Source organism: Arvicanthis niloticus, chromosome 4 (genome assembly GCF_011762505.2).
Source record: "Arvicanthis niloticus isolate mArvNil1 chromosome 4, mArvNil1.pat.X, whole genome shotgun sequence".
Taxonomy (NCBI): domain Eukaryota; kingdom Metazoa; phylum Chordata; class Mammalia; order Rodentia; family Muridae; genus Arvicanthis; species Arvicanthis niloticus.
Genome location: NC_047661.1, coordinates 118,350,169 through 118,368,160, shown reverse-complemented (window position 1 = coordinate 118,368,160; position 17,992 = coordinate 118,350,169). Strand labels below are relative to the sequence as shown.

At 36.1% G+C, this 17,992-nt stretch overlaps 1 protein-coding gene across 12 annotated transcripts in view; it reads left to right on the top strand.

Moving 5' to 3' along the window:
• Pdlim5 (PDZ and LIM domain 5) overlaps nt 1-17,992 on the top strand; it is a 158,466-nt gene that overhangs the window by 26,657 nt on the left and 113,817 nt on the right. For all 12 annotated transcript variants that reach the window (XM_076933316.1, XM_076933315.1, XM_076933314.1 and 9 more), the window contains exon 3: nt 15,061-15,212. In XM_076933316.1, coding sequence (XP_076789431.1) covers nt 15,061-15,212 — 152 coding nt within the window. The remainder of the gene's footprint in view (nt 1-15,060; nt 15,213-17,992) is intronic.

The window sequence follows — 17,992 nt, the reverse complement described above, 5'->3', positions numbered from 1 at the left end:
GCAATTAAAAGTTATAAAAGTAAACACTTTTAATTGTTATAGTTTCAGTTCTCATAATTGTTATAGACACCTTTTTTGTCTTCGTGTGTACAGTGTCTGCATGTGTATGAATATGCTTGCCTGTGCATGTATCTGTGAAGGCCAGAGGCAGAGGTAGGCATAGAGTCTTTTCATTGATGGATCTCTACCTTATTTTTTGAGATGTGGTCTCTAAATGATAGACTCAGAATCACCAACTGGTTATAAGGACTAGTCAGCCAGCCCCGGGGATCTTTCTGGCTCTTCCTCTAGCACTGGAATTACAGGCCTATGCTGCCAGACCCAGCTCTTGACAGAGTGCAGGGATTTTAACATTGCTCCTCAAAATTGCATGGCAAGTACTTTACCCCACAAGCCACCTCCCCAGCCTTCTCTGCCTGTGCTTCTTTTTTGTTTTATTTTTCTTCCTAGTCTTTGCTTAACCTCCAGTTCTCTAGTGTTTTAAAATATGTATGTATGCATAATTCACATAAATCTCCTAGATATTGAATACAGACTCCCTCGTTTGTAAGCTCCACTAAAATGTTAACAAGATATGTCCATATCCACTTGGCAAAAAAATTATTCAAAGAATTCAGATGCTAATAAACTTCACAGCTTTTCAAATAGTTTTACAAGGTTTTGGAGACTTGAAAAGGGGCTACTTTTTCCAAAAGGCACAGTAACTTATCCAGAAGAAAAGTCTATTTTGATTTATTAAGGCATGTATGACTACTTTTTATGATATTTTAGCATTTGCAAAGATTTTATATTAATTTTTTTCTACAAAAGGAAATATACATGTTTTTACCCTATAGAAAAAGTATCTAAACATTAAAATACTATTTTTCATCTATCTCGGGAGCTAAACTATCAATGTGCTAGCACATTACCAAGATAGAGAGGAAGAGACACTCTGCTCTATTACTGGAAGATAGTTTGTCAATAATACATTAAAATTACAAGTGCACCAATATTCCCTTTGGGAATTTGCCTTACAAATAACTTCACGTATAGGGAAGGAAACACATTGGAGATTTTAAAGGAGTAATTCTTCATGATAGTTGGAAGTTTGTTGTTATTTTATTACTCAATGATATTTGATCTCTTTGTATACCTCTCTTTATACAGTCTCATAGAGATTCTTCCATCATCTATGAAGTAGACCAAGGAAAATCCTCCTACCAAAGTAAAATGCTGGCACATATTTGCGTGTGTGTGTGATGTGTGCCCATGTGAGCCTATGGGTGTGTATACCTGCATGCATTAAGACAGAGGAGGGTGTTCTCTATTAGTTTGCCTTTTCAGTGGAGGCAGGTTCTCTCATTGAAACTGGAGCTTGGGTTTTAAGTCTAGGATGGTTACAGGCATACTTTTTTGTAATGTTGAAGATCCAGGTTATATGTGAATTTTCATAGGTCTGAGGCTCTGAGGACTGAGTTCAGGTCCTCATGCTTGCATAGCTAGGACACTTAAATGATGAGCCATCTCTCTCTCCAGGATTTCTTCTATTACCAGATAAGTCACACAGACTCTTAATAATTGTCTTGTATTTATCTTGATTTATCCATTTTTAGCTTGAAACCTTAGACTTTTTTTCAAACAACTAAGAAAGGTTTCTAACTGTAGACTGCTCTCTCAGTTCTATATCTTTGTTAGTTCATTTTGAGCAGTCTGTTTCCATTAGCTACTGAATAGCAAGCTAGTGATTTTTGCAAACACCAGTTTAATATGCAAGTTTATATTTATTGTATGTAGAATTATAGAAAACTGGTTTAAATGTTCTGTTTTGGAATCACTGCCTTTTTATCTTTATGGGCCATTATAATTTCCTTGGTTGAAATATTTTACAGTATCCCAAATAGTCAGAATTTTATCTAGCTTTATTTCTTTCATTTTCTCTGTATTCACAGTCTAGTGCAAAGTTATTTTAGTGTTTTCTTTTGAAACTCTGTTTATTATTTATCTTAATAATATAAATCCATATACTCTGAACTATAGTCAGATTAAAACAAAAAGTGACAGTATTTGCAGTCTGACTGAAGAGACTTGTGATATTAATGAGACTTGGGACTTGATGGTTGTACTTAACTATAATTATTTAATGGTTTTCTTTTTTTAGATATTATATTCTCTTTATTGATTATGTATTCACTTTGTCTTCTTCAGATTCATAAATTTATTCTTTAATACCTGTGATATGGTTGTTTGCTGCCTTTGTAAGAAAGAAATCTTATCTCTTTGTAAAGAATTCTACTTTGTTAAGAATTCTACTCTATTTCTAGAGTGTTCTAAATGCCTCTAAGTTCTTCACTAGACGTAAACTGTGCTTAAAAACAAATTGTTTCTTTTTCAAACTTGTACTCATGGACTCTAGTTTCTCCTTAGACTGTCTAAACTTCTTCCAGTGAGTCTCTTTAGTGTATACCTTACAAAATCTCTGAGATTTTAAAGACGTGGAGTGAAGAACCCGCTCACACAGTCAGAGTGTTTTCATAGACCTACACCACGTAGTACAATACATTTGACAGTTGTGTAGAGCTATTTCTTCATATACCAAGCAGTAAGTTTCTAGATGGTGATGTCTGGTCATCTTCCAAGTCTTCCTTTCTGATACTATATACCTGTAGACGATATCATAGTCTATACATTGTGGACTTAACCCCATAGGACTGCTTCTATTTGAGATGCCAGTTGTAAGCAGAGGGTTGTTATTTATATTCAGGCTATATATTAAGGTTCCCACATTCTCCTCTTTGGGTTTGATTGATTTAGTGGAGTGATTTTATTTACCATAAAGGATATTACAAAAAGTGTAGATGGACAGTCAGATGGAAGAGATTGCATATCATTTACCTTGTGTGCTTCACAGCCAGTGGACTGACTGATGGTCCATATGAGATGAAGAATGAAAGTAGAGTCAATACCTGCCATCTTTGCAGGTACTGGGTCAAAAACTTCCAGAGTCTGACTTTGTGGTTTATTCTTCTTACACAATTAAGCATAGTAAAACTTTGGGAAGGGGTTTCCACATAACAGAGCCTTAGACATAGCTACATAGGAGCTCCCTAACAAGGTAGCCCCTGTGACCTTTACAATAAGAATGAATTCTATGAGCTCATAAACAGAGCTTGAGGCTAGGGCCTAGAGGAAGGATCTGTGATAAGCATAAGGATAGATTCTATTGGTGGAGTACGCAAAGGACATGATGCCTCTTTCATAGGGATGGGATCTGTTCACAGAGAGACAAAGCTTAAGATTCTAGTCTAAATATTGCTCAAGATACTGACAGGTTCAGGGGGAAGCTGGCTCCTAATAGCATAGCAAATGATCATCAGGTTGTTTGACTGCCTTCATGCTGACATTCCAGGTGACCAAACATCATTCATTTCCTTCCATTGAAGAAAATAGGCCCATGTGATTGACAATCCTGGTTTCTTGAATATGTACTCTTGTGCATTGTACCGATACATCAGGGTGTATGAGAAGGGACAGTATCCATGCTGTCTCTGGGTGTGCCACTTTCCACTACCTTCTTGGCTCTCTGGAAGTTTTTTTGTAACATTTTTGTGGAAACCTAATTGTATAGGAATGATTGGTAATACCTTTGCCTATTGTTGACCAACTCATATGTCTCCCTCCCCCCCTTTCCTTGCCTCTTGAGTATTGGGCTGAATTTTTAGCTTATTCATGCTTTGGTCTTTCCAGTGATCACTTTTCACTGTCTGCTGTCTATGGTCTCTGAGCCATCAATCATCTCAGAAACTGACAAAAGTCATTCCTACCAACTTAGAAGTTCAAGGACTAGATTTTAAAAGCTATATGTCAGAAAGCGTAGATGAAGACAAAATACCTATTTCATAGTATCACAGTTTAATCAAGAGTGTGAAAATCATTACTGTGTTCAATATGGTGACCTTAGTCCATAATTATATTCCTAAAAGCAGTTTTTATACTTTTAATTCATTCTTTGAAAATTTCATATCTTTATGCAATGTATTTTGATTATATCCTTTCCCTACTCCTTCCAACTCTTCCCAGACAACTCCTCAAATAATCTATCTCATGGTTTTTCTTTTCTTTTTGTTTGTTTGTTTTTTAAATAATTCACCAACATCAATTCCAAGTATTGCTGCTTCTCTGCACATTATTGTGGGTCCTATTAGCAGCTACACCTCCAAAGAAAAAACGACTCCTCCTCCAGCAGCTCTCAGCAAGCTCTCAGCAGCCAATAGTGCCTCAGTCTCCCATTCCTGCAGCAGTTTTGACTGGCTTAATGTTGCAGGTGACTACAGTTGTTTGTCATTTGGATCCAAATGCTGTGTTTACATTTATCATTACTTCTTTTATTATCTTGAAGATATGAAGAGCTTTTGGATTTTTCTTCCAGAAAAAAAAGCACACATTCTTTTCTACACCATTTTTTTTTTTAATGTCTTCAAGTTGGTATGCATTCCTTCTAAATCAAACAAGGTGATTTGGGACAAAGTTCCTAGAAACCAGTGGTGAATCAGCTTCAGTAATTGGAGTTGGTGTTGCTGACTTCACATATAAATGGACATATAAATGTGAGAATTTGGAAAAGAAAAGATACCATTGATTAGATACCTAGATATATGTGTTAATCAGCTTTTTCAATCCTCAGGCAAACTATTTGATATTCAAAAATAGGATTTATTTTGGCCTACAGCTTCAGAGATTTCGGGACATAGTCCTTTGCTTTGTTGTATCTGGACCTGTGGTGTGGCAAAACATCATGGAGGCAGGAACAAGGGGCCAGAGAATGAATCTGCCTGTCCTCACTGGTTTCTTCCCCCTTTATTCCAGATAACCCCCTCCCCTGTCTTGTGGGAGGAGCTCGCTCAGATACATCTAGACATGTTCGTGATTGATCTGTTAGTTTAGTCAGATTGTCAATAAAAATTAACCATCACAATATAGTTTTAGACTTTTGGATGAAAAAAGGGGTATACCAAAAATTGATTTGAGTTAGAGTTGGGTTAGTGCCTGGTCTTTTGTTTTTACATCCACTCAAGGATATGATTTTGGTTTGCAGATGGTTTCGATGGAAGATAACATACCCAGTTCTTTTCTTCTTTGATTCTTCCAATTAAAACAAAACACAAGAAACATAATGCTTATTTGAAAAAGAAAGTATCACTGTCTTTCTCTGAAAGCTGGGAGTGGAACATGCCTTAGGGAGGGCATCCCTCCCCCAGTCTGAAACTTGCTCTAACTCTCAGGAGAACAGTCAGCGAACATTTGTTATTATTGCAGTGGTTTTGGACTAGAACCATTTTTAGTCCAGAAAATGTGTTGTTGACTTAGAAACATTTTAAGGAATCTATTTCCCATCTGAATATTTTTGAGTAATAAAATATATGTGCCAGCATGTTAGTCTGTGTTTTGGTCCTGTAATATTGCATAGTATATAGCCAGAGAAATCATGGGATAGAGTCATTCGTTCTTATAATGAGAGTTTCCAAACTCAGATGATAGTTGATATTCTGCCTTCTTCTACCTTGCTTGGAAATCCAGGAATGCGTTTAATTAAAATGACGAGTTGAGAATAATAAGTAACTAGTGGGCTACTGTGTGGATTTTCTTAGAAATAAATTTTTAATGTTTAGCCTTTTTGATGTTTGTTAAAGAAAAATTATCATAATGTTAACTCATGAACTAGCAGGCTAAATTAACATTCTAAAAATGGATCATGTAAAACCACTTTCTGTCTGATCCTTGTCTATTTTATACAGAAATGGAAGGTGTAGAAATGAAAAAGTGTTTAATATAGTGCCTGGTATGAAGTGGTTTTTTTTTTGTGTGTGTCAGTGGGTAGGTACATAATATATATTTTTTATATGTCCATTATTCTTACTCTCAACCTTTAAAAAATGTAACAGTGTATAACTTACTCCCCCTACCCCCTTGTACACATCTATACATATACATAAAGATACTTTTTCTACTGCTCTGGTTCATGTTAATGTTCACATCAACCATTTGCTGAAAGAATGGAGCCCATGTCTCCCAGCTAACCCTGACTTTTTAGATTATTTTATTTAGATTATTTAGATTATCCAGTCTCTCACTGAACCAGGAGCTCACTAATTTGGCTAGACTGCCATTCTGAGTAGCTTCAGGGATTTTATTTGTGGCCCCCACCTGCTGCCTGGCACTAACATGCTTGTCACCATGCCTGGCTTCTCACCTGGGGGGTGGGGATTTGAACTTAGTTTGTCATGCTCCTGCATCAACTCCTTTGCCAATTGAGACATCTTCAAAAGCTCACTCTTAGAGTATCTTCCTGAACCCTTTCTCTCTTCTGTTTCTCTTTTATATGATTCATCCCTGTCTTTTTATTACATATCTTTATGTTTATTTGCTTTTTCTTCTTTGTTCTTTTCCTGGACTGAGGTTAGAGTAAATTGTGTTACTGTTGTATCATCCCTTCTGGGTCAGCCTAACACACAGCAGACACTGAATAAATGCTTGCTTCTCTTTCTGTCTAGTAGCTCATTCTTTATCGCTGCCTAGTTCTCAGATACGTACTGTGTATATAGTCACTGAATGCGTACATAATGCAATATTAAATGTCAGAGGACTCAGCTGCTACTACTGAAAAATGTTTTTGTCCTTTAAATTATTAAATTAATTATTATTTAAATTAAATTTGTTTTGAGGTCCGAACAAGTGGCAATTCTAGATGTGCCTGTCTGATTGAGTTCTGAAATGCCATTTGCTTTGGTTTCTAATGTTGCTGTAGGTTTTCGTTTAGAGAATGAAATCTCTGTGTTTGCCTGGAGAGAGAAGAGAATATTTGTATTGTTCACACCTAAGCCTGTGTGCACTATTTTAAAAATATTTGTTTAGTAACATAGTAGAGTTTTAGTCTGTTCTTACTTGTTTGAAGTGGTTCCCTTACTTACTCATTTTATCTATATTCTGCTTTAATTAATATAAGCAGCCCGGATCTTTTAGTAACTTACTTTAATTTCTGGGTATTGAAATTTATCTTGATTGTTTTTTGAGACAAAAATATAGCCCTCAACTCATCCTGTAGATCTTGCTGGTCTTAATCTCTCAGAGATCTGATTATCTCTGCCTCTCTAGTGCTAGGGTTAAGGCATGTTCCACCCTGCCCAGCTTATTTTCATTCTAACTCACTTAGGTTGATTTTGTTGCTGCTTTGAAGAATTTTATAAAATCTTGATTTTGGCTGTACAACAGGTTTTTTTTTTTTTTTTTTTTTTTTTTTTTTTTTTTTTTTTTTTTTTTACAATTTCTTGCAACAGGGAAATATGGGCAATATATATTAAGCATTTGGGCAATAATAAAAATGTACTGAAGTGAAAATGGCTACTAATGGTAATGGCAATTAGATAAATGAGGGATTATGAAGTGTGTAAAGTATTTATTACCTTAGACTTGAAAGAGACTCTAGAATAATTTTATCCTACCATTCTATCCATCTCAGCAGAATGAAGACACAGATGCAGTGACTTGCTCAGAGCGCGTGTATGTCTATGTGTAGCATAGACACCTGGAATGAGTACTGTACTTTTTTTTACTTTTATAGAAATGTGTTAGATTATGGGATTGAGGGCAGGGCTTTATTGGAATAATTATAAAATGTTGATTTATGCTATGAAGATTAGAGTTTCAAAAAAATTAGATATTTTAAAGCTATGCTTATCTCATATTTGTGTGTAAATCTTTACTCCCCTCCCTGTTAAAAGCACATATTCATTCTCGTTTGGGAATTCCCAAGTTTTCTTGATGTTTATGGAGTTTTTATCTTGGGACATCTGAAAATGGTTTGCTTGTGGGCTATGGAAGGTTTTCTCCTCACTGTGGAAGCATGCTGTTGGTGCTGGTGGTTAGGAGCCATGTTTTGCAAAGCTCTAAGGTTTTGCTAAATCATAAGTTCTTTGGTTTTTGGTCATAGATGCCTCTGAGAGTCTGGAGAAAGTCTTACCAGATGGAGATGCATGCTGACATGGGGTTTTATATGACCTGACTGGGCTTGACTAGAACCCGGTGGAGGAAGAGGCGAGATTAGCATTATATCCTTATCCTTGTTAATTTGTTCCAGGGCAAACTAGCGTTCACTTTAAAAAAATTTCATAATTAATTGTGACTTTGTTTAAAAAGCTATTCCAGTAAGTATTCCAGATAGGAACACTGATTTTTCTACTTGTGACAAGTTTACTTGGTTTTGTAATGTTAGTGGATGTGTTCTTTTTACAAACAACCAAACCTTTACATTTCTGGTAGACTGGTATTTATATGCTATCTGTAAAATTCATGAAATCTTTGGGCACAGACAGACAAATTGACTGTAAAGTGTAAATGTTAATACAGCCTTGCAGTAGTGAAGCGTAGAAGGTGTGTGTTATTTGAACTTGGTGGAATAGAATGAGACTTATTGTCTAGTAACCTGGGCCTGTGTTTGAATGAAGTGGCATCCTGACTTTAAGGATGGAGATGTCAACACTGGCTCACCTCTGTCAAAATGACACACACTTTGAGGTATTCACTGTACTTTTGCCATATAAGGTAATTTCCCTCTAACTTTTTGGTAAAATTGCTTACAGTTTGACCCACAAACTGAAAAATAGAACCCACAGTTAAAGTGCTTGCGTGAGTCAGAGTCTAGCTCTTTATTCAGAGAGGATGTCAGTGATTGCTTGCCAGCCTTGCCGTTCCACTGTTCCAGCCTACAAGCCAAATCATTTTATTTCAAAGAGAAAGGCTTTAAATACAGAGCAAACTCAAAATTTAAAGATACTCCATTAGATATCTCTGTTAGTCTACTTTCTGTTGCTGAAACAAAATATTTGATTTGGGATACTTCATAGAGGTTAGAATTTGATTTAGCTCATAGTTTTAAAACACATTAAATCTTTGGGCATGGATATATAAAATCAAGCAAACCACTACATGCGTATATTTTCTAGGGTTTTACAGAATAGAATAACTAGCTCTTTCAATAAATGAAGGAAAATGTAGGCATTTAACTAAAACAACATTAGCCAGTTTTCAGTTTTAGAGAATGAAAGTTCGAGATTAGGTTACATGTTGATGAAGGCCTTCTTGCTTGGGTCGACATGTGATGGATTAGCATCATCTGGTGACTGTGTAGGCACAAGTCATGTGGCAGGATGGGAAGCCAGAGAGAAGGGCTGCACCCAGTCTTGCTCTTTTATTTAAAACCCATTGTTGTGGAAGCTGGACTTTCAGGATAATCCCTTCTGAGGACAGCCCGTGCAGCAGTGCTGCTAGTGTGTAAACCACAGCCACACCGTAGCAGTTCCAAAGCAGTGACAGCCATTTAAAACGATCTTTAGCATCATTTGAGGACTAGTTCCTGTACAGACAATATGCAATAACCTAAGACAGAAAACTACATACTCTACTGTAATGTTGTAAGATAGATTAATAAGGGTTAGAGTGACAGCAAGCAAGTTGGGGTTTGAGAAAAGCCTTAGCTGAATTTCTCCCTCCCTCCCTCCCTCCCTCCCTCCCTCCCTCCCTTCCTTCCTTCCTTCCAAAAACCAATACTTCATGATCATTTTTTCCTTTTTTTTTTTTTTTTGTTTTTTGTTTGTTTGGTTGGTTTATGATGTGCCTCTAGTTATGAGTTCAGTGGTTCTCAACCTTTCTAATGCTGTGACATTTTAATACAGTTTCTTATGTTGAGGTGACCCCCCACCATAAAACTTTTTTTGTTGCTACTTCATGACTGTAATTTTGCTACTGTTATGAATCATAATGTAAATATTTGTGTTTTTCAATGATCTTAGGTGACCCTGGTGAAAGGGTTATTTGATCCCCAAAGGAGTTGTGACCCACAGTTTGAGAATTGCAGCTCTAGCTGCTAATAGAACCCCTCTTGCACTTTATTTGTGATATTAATGATTTGGTGCCATTCACTCATCATTGGCAAGAAAACAAGTTCTCTGTTGCAGGCATGACTTTTTACATTTTTACATGTTTTTGAGAGTCGATGGAACAAGCTACATTATAGTGCCCTGAGGTATATGTTGGAGATAGGTTTTTATAAAATTTTCACCATAGATGCATGTTTTTTAATTTAGTTTTTAAATTCTGTAATAGATATAGTAGATACTGGAAAATACATTTTAAAACAAATTAAACATTACTCATTAATTAGATTAAAAACGCTACCTTTTCCAGTTCTTTGCCTCAAGAAAATCCTGTTTATCAGATAAATGAAGCTTTTTACCATTCTGTCCCCTAAAGCCCCTCCCCCAATGTTTTGGTGATTGCTGTTAAAAGAAAAATAAAACAAAACAATAGCTTTTATTTTCCCATGGCTCGGTTCTCTTTTGACATGGGAAACGTCTGTTAGCGTTCCTTGCTGGAGCAATCATATTTATTGTTCATTTTTTACACTGACTATGTCTGTGGCATTCCTGCTGTGCTGGTGGTGCTAGGCTCATGTGTTCCCAAGCATTCCATATTTGTTGAAAATATGCAGAAAGCAGAAAGCTATGGCTTGGTAACCTCTCACTATGGAGGTGTGCGTCTCCTACTTGTTACCCTACGTCTTCATTATAGGACACTTTAAAGACATTTTTTTTTTTAAACTAACAGCAAGTGCTGTGTTTAGTGAAATTCTGAAATATATATATATATATATATATATATATATATATATATATATATATATAGAGAGAGAGAGAGAGAGAGAGAGAGAGAGAGAGACTGATTTCTTATGATTTGGGCTTACATATTTTAGTAAATTGTGTCTGTGTGGTTATTTTTTGACTTTTTAAACTGCTAGCCAATTTCCAATGAAATACAAAAAAAGGTTCCTACTTTTTATTGAGCATTTCTTATAATTTGGAAAGGTAAATTTCATTAGCAGATTCTAAGACAGTCACTACTATAACCAAGCTTTTCACAGTTAGCAGCTGGAGAAGACAGTCACTTTAAAGGGGACTCTTAGGAGGTAGGCTGCTTGTGTGTCTGTGCATAGATGTGACAGGATGCGGTCACCTTCAGGAGGCATAAGGAACTTCTTAGTGGTAAGATGGTCGTCTAACCGGCATCTGTTAGAAACAGTTGCCTTGGTAGTTTGCCTGTCTCAGGTGTTTTCATTTCAGTCTTATAAAGATGCAGTAAGGCTTTTTCTGTTTAATTAAAAAGCTCTAGGAAGAAACCCTTCTTGAAACTAAAGATTTTAGGGACTCATAGTTACTAGTTTTACTTAAGTTCTTAATAAAGTTTATTATTCATTAAGTAAAATTCTTAAGAAATTAGAAATTACACTCTTGCACTAGTAGGTCTCTCTTGCCAGGATGGTCATTGTTATAACTTACAAAACTCAGAGCTCGGAAAGATGGATGATTTCTTTTCTTCTGGCTATAATGGAGCAACAGTGTCCCTACTAGAGGAGAGAGACCAGCAAGTAAAGACCTCATCCCAGGAACGGGTAACTTAGAGTTGTTGGGACAGCAGCTACAACAGCGTGTGAAAGCTGCCTACTGGGCCAGTTCCAGTGTCTCTCCATGTTCTATGACATGAGCATGCGTTGTTGTCAGAGTGTCCTACTGTCACACAGCCTAGCTGTTCATCAACTGATAAATAGAAAATAAAAATATGGTGGATTTACACTTATTACTCAGCTATTAAAAAAATATAAAGTTAAATGGTAAATGGGTGGAGCTGGAGAAATCCTGATTGTGACAAAGCAGCCCAGTAAAAACAAACATTGTATGTTTTCTTTCATTTATGGGGTGTTAGCTTTGACACTTTAGATATGTAATTTTTCTTTTGTAATACTCAGGAGCATCAGAAATCACTAAGGGGCCATAGGGGAGGATTGTTTAACGGGAAGGGGAATAGAAGGCACTAGTATAAAGGCTTAATTGAAATTATAGAACAAGGAGAGATATATTAGGGTTGGGGAGGGGAGGGCAGGAGAAGATGGAAACTGGGAGGGAAAAATAACACTAAAGATTTTTCAAAGAAGTCATATGAACACCTATGATGGAGTTGCCCTAAACTGAGGCTAACAGATAAAGACCTAGTCTCAGAAATGGGTACCTTTTCAAATTGTTGGCCATTGAGATCCCAAAGACCTCCAAACATTGCAGGCTATTGCCAGAGATTTTACTTACCCTCCAGAGCCTGACAGTTCGTTTTTTTTCTTACTAATAGTGCATTAAGAGCTATATAGAGAACAATTTTGTTTTAGGTTGCAATTCTGGAGGTCCAGAGTTGAAGGATCATACCTGGTGATGACACTCTTTTTGACAGAGCCCATGGGTACAGAGATAATGTTTCTCGGGAAAGCAGGGTTGGTGGACCAGGTTCCTTTTCTGTTCTTTTTACAATAGCCATCAGGATTTCATCTTGGGAACCGTTCCTAATTACTAATCCATATTGGATACTAATCACAAAGGGCTAAAGTCCAAACATCATAGTCAGGTTAAATTTCTTCAGTACCTTATGGAGATTAAACCACAGCAGCTGAGTCCTTGGGAGCACACTCATAGCATATTTAAACTTCAGCATCCGCTGTTTTGAAAATGTGACTGGAGGAAAGGAGATGAAAGCCCAGGAAGACCGAGGTGAAAACTTTGTAGACTAGTGGACAGTAGGTAAGATGGAGGGGGAAAGATGATCAGTGTGTGGTCACACAGGAGTAGACTAGGACTGATAACATTAGTTATTTCTTACATGTGGGACTCAGGAAAGGGGCAGAATTCATGAAGCTGTGTGCAATTTCTGTGTTCCATGAAGGTAAGCACAAGATAAAGACAGTTCTGAGAAAATGCTGAGACGTCAGTTGTAAACAAACATTTTGAGACTACGGTAGGATCCCAGCATAGAGTAGGCATCAGGAGTCAGAGAGTACAACAGTTCATGTTTTCTTTCGTGTAATTATATTCTTTCTGCATTCTGGATTGCTTTTGTATAAGTGCAAGAAGGACAATATTTAAATTGCTTCTGATTAGTGTATTTAGAACAAGTGCTACAGGATTTAGTTTCTGTTTTAAGGCTTCCGTATAAGAGGATGCTAAGGTAATTGAGCCGGGTTTCTGTTTCTGGTTCATTTTACTTGTAAGCTTGCCCCCTTGACACGAATAAAGTCTAGGATGATTTGTTTAATTTATAGTTGCCGTCGTCCAGACTGAATTTTAATGTATTTACTTATTTTAATAGAGAATAACTGTCCCTTTGTCTTCTGGGCTATATTCTTATTTTCTGATGACACCTGTAACTTTGTAATATAGTTTGCAGATAGATGAACTTTAAAAACTGTGTAGGATGGAGAAGACCTTTTAAGATCATCTGGGTAACTTCCATATTTCTCACAATAGCAATCTGAGGTCAAGGGAATAGTAACAGCTAGCATTTATTGAGTTAATAGTATCTCATGCTATGTATTGTAAGTCCTTTAAATGAGTGAATTGACTTTCTCCAAGTCACATATAAAATAATGGCGTGATTGACTTTAGTAACTATTTCTCTTATAACTGTGCTTCACAGATTCAATAATGTAGTTTTGTGCAGTAGAGATGAACAGTAAATAAATATATTTTCTATTAGAGTAAATGTTTTCTTTGATATTCAAGTTAACAACAAGAAATGCTATTCCAGCAGCTTACTTAGCACTTAGTGCAGTGAAATCATGTTACTGAGTGGAATGCATGTTCTGTGAAAGTCTGTGATGGGATGAAACATCAGTATTGTCTGTGTTTGTCACTTTATCATTCGGCACTGTTTTCTTGAATTTTAGATATAAATGATTGTTTTTGTGTATTGTGATCAGTCAGCTTTAAGAAAAGAGTTTAACAACTGATGATATTGAAAACCTAAGTGAGCATAGTATATATTGTATTTATTCCTTTGCCCATTATTATATAACACTCAGTTCTGATTTGGTAAACTAAGAGTTTTCTTTCTTGCTTGCTTGTTTTAATTAATATTTTTTAAACTAAATCTTTCTTGTAAGCTTTTTAAAAAATACCATGATCGTGGGAAAATGTAACTTATTTAGCTACCAATGTATTTTTAAGTGTACACTTAGGCTATATTAATTGAATATATTCATAGTGTTATACAGTCATCATCCCTGTTTATTGAAAAATTTCATTGTTCCAATAGAATGTTTGTAACATCTTCCTGGCTGCCTTCTGGTTTTGGCCTGGTCTCATCTGTCTTCCAGTTAACCCACTATAAAGTCATAATCAGCTCAGCCTAGTTGGATGCTGAGTTTGCCTTTGGGTTAAAATGCTTCCTTTTGTTTGTATTTGTTTCATATTTCTAAATATTATGAAAACTGCATTGTTTTTCTCCTTATTGTCATTTTGTATTTGCTTTCCTGAGGCAGTGAAACACTTTTATTTGCAGCTTGTAGGAGGTCAAAGTAAATGATGTAAACATTCAGACATTTTTATTGAGTCCAAAGAAACACTGGGAGTTGAGGACTCTGATACACAAAAATGTCTGGCAGTCTCAAATCAGCATTTCCTTCCCTTCCTGTTAGATGCCTTGAGCAGGAAGCACACCCAGTATGAAAGATACTTGGGCCTGTGATCTAAAAGAAGTTAATCCCCAAATGCGGATGTAAGCTGGACTCAAGGAGAAGGGTGCCAAGATCCTCTTTTCATGTTTAGACAACAGTTAAAAGAGTTTTAAAAACGAATTTTTTAAAAATAATATACTTTGTTTTAGATTCTATTCTTTTTCTTTTGCTAAAGTGAGAATTTTCATGGATACTTTACTTTTCTTTCTGTTTCTTATCACACACGACTGCAGTATAGTAAATAAATGATGAAATTAGCAGAGACCATTTTCTAATATTGTTTGTTTTATAATAAGAATTTAAGAACAAAGCACGAAAATCACTTCAATTTTAACCTCTTTTATCAAGCAAGATAATTTTATGATGCTCTAATAGTATATTCATGCACTTTTTTAAATATAGAAAAAGTATAACTTTATCTGCATTAGTAGTGTTGTATTTTAAACCGTGAGGTTTCTAATGAGATTTGTTCATTGCAGCTGAAGGATGGTGGCAAGGCATCCCAGGCACACGTCAGAGTAGGCGACGTGGTTCTCAGCATTGATGGAATCAGTGCACAGGGAATGACTCATCTCGAAGCCCAGAACAAGATTAAGGCTTGTACAAGTTCCTTGAATATGACTCTGCAAAGGTAAGAGAGAACCCAGCACTGGGAACATGCTTCTGTGTTTGGTTCATGCTGTGTAAGACACAGATTCTCTACTGCTGTTTCAGGTAGACATATACGAAGTATACTGGCTCTTCAATCAGATATGCATGTGTCATGAGAATTGATGAAAAGATATGGGGTATTTTTCATGTTATCCATGTGTTCATAAACATTGGTTGTACGTTTTTTTTTTTTTTTGAGAATTTAAGAATTTCTGAAATTTTTCAGTAGAGCTCAGGCTAAAAGTTCTTATGATAGGATAAATCATTGCTTCATATTTGGAACAGTGTATTAGGGTATAGCCTTTTATGATATTGTTTGACTTTCCCCAGTTTCTTTTTTGCCTTTCTTATTTTGAATAAATATTTTTAATATGTGCATTTGAAGAGTGGACTTTTAATTTTTTTGTTTTCAAGTTCTTTGGTCCCCAATAATAAATACATAATTCCCTTACTGATGATAGTCAGATGCTTTGAGCATTCTAACACTGCAGTCACTTAGTGCTTGTTAAAGGCAGTGTTGCCCGTGCTGATTCAGACCTTCTGCGTGTGAAGATCAGAGCTATGTGCTGTTGGGTGTGAGATTCAGTGCAGTTTCTCTTAGTATGAAGAAAGAGCATCAGCTCTGAACCTTGATGTATAAGGAAGGAGCCTGATCACTCACCAGGATTTAAGTCCACTTTTAATGATTTCTGTGTTCAAGAAATAATAGCATTTTTATTCTTGGAGAATTTCATGCATGTATAGAATGTATTTTGATTATTTATTCAGTCTTCCCTGAGTGTTATTGGATTTTATTATATATGGAAGATACTATGCCTCACCCCTCTCCGAATCCCCTAAGAACCCATATTTTTTCAGAAACTGTCATTCAAATTGTGACTCTGGAACAATGGAATAAAACACATATTTGATAGTAGAACTTTCCTTTCAAATTCTCTCCTAAGACTAGTGCCCTATGGAGAGCACTTTGGCTGCCTCTCTCCTCTTTGCTGCTAATGTTCCAAGGACTAATACTTGAAACATTAAGGCAGGGCAGAATACACTGGCTTGTTTAGATGAGTATCAGTGTAAACTGAGTAGGAGGAAGCTTTAATATTTAAAGTTACTGGATTTGTGTATGGACTATGTTGTATTATGATTATCTAACCAATTAATTGAATCTTTTCCATTTTTCTAAGTTGAAAATTTTTCTTTCAGTGGGACCACTGAATAAGCAGTTATACATACTTAAATTTTTGATAGCTATATATTTTAATGCACGGAAAGACAACCAGTGAAAAAGACAACCAGTCTATTGCTAATGTTTCCACACTGCCTGTCTGTCTATATAGGCATGCGACATAAACATTGTTACTGATTCAATGAAGATGTTCAGTGTTATTTGTAGGCGTTTTTTTTGCCAAGTTTGACTTTGAAAGGCAACAAGTGCTTAAGCTTGCCTGAGATAATTAAGAATATAAAACAAGCACATACATTATGGCTGTCTCTCACAGCCTAAAACTGATGTCATATAGTTATGTCTGCTCCTTCCTGGGTGTGATCATTTCTTTCATAACTGCCTTCTTGTTTTCACATTGTTCTCTTTATTTTATAATCCAGACACTGTATTCCTCATTTTTATAAACCAGTACTCAGTATCTTTCTTTCTTTTGAAAACCCTGAGTCTCATAAGAACAGATGAAAACCAGATGTTGCCCTTTTTGGATACACTTCCAGTTCCAGCAGTCTGCCTCTTACTCCAGTAAAGCTACTGAAGTACAGGCTCTAACTCACAAAGCCAACTCAATACTATAAACATTTTGGGATTTTGTTGAACCTTCTCTTTCTTTTTCCAAAGTTGATGTTCAGGAGCCCAGAATATGAAAAAGAGTTTTAGAATTTTGTTGTAATTAATTGTAATTCTCTTCACGTTTCTAAAGATGTATTGGGTAATAAGTGCCCTTTGTGATACTATGTGTAAATTTGTAGTTTGTGTGTGTGCGTGTGTCTAAGTTGGAGTCCACCTGAGTAAGATGTCATTTCCATTGGCTTGTTCCTCATCTAGTAGACCAAGATGACCTGGCAGGGAGCCCCAGGGACTGAGCTGCCTGTTTCTACCTCCCTAGTGCTGTGATTATAAGTCACTCCTGTTTTTTTTTGTTCTTTTTTTCTCCAAGGGTTCTGAGAGTCTAACAGGTCCTTTGGCTTATGTGTCAATAACTTTCCTCACAAAACTATCTCCAGCCCTATTACGGATATTTTGTAGTTTATGGCATAACACTGACAGTACTACTGAAGAGTACTTTTGCTTTTTAAAGAGAAAATGCAACACTGAAGAATTATTGATTCTTCCCACAAAGGCTCATGTCTTTTTCATTTTTTTTTTCTTTTTTTCTTTTTTCTTTTTTTTTTTTGTATCACAACAAATCTTCTGAATTTGAGTAGCGTAATTGCTTCTTCTTTCCCCTCACCACTCAGACTGTTGTTAACTCTCTTCCAGGCTGAATTACCCACAACAGCACTTTCCCTATGGAATTATTTTTCTTATAAACAATCTTCTTTGTGAACATGGGATATGCTACACTGGTTTGCCTTAGTCCTCCTCTCCTAGAACCAGAATGTGAGAGTAGGCGTTCTTCTATAAGTACTAATTAAGGGGCTTCATTTTAATGTTTCTTACAAGACTGAATGAAGCAGGATTAGGAAGCAGGGGTGAACTTGTGTAAAGATGTGATTTCATAGGAAATCACCTCTTGGATCACCTTGGATCAGGAAACTTGG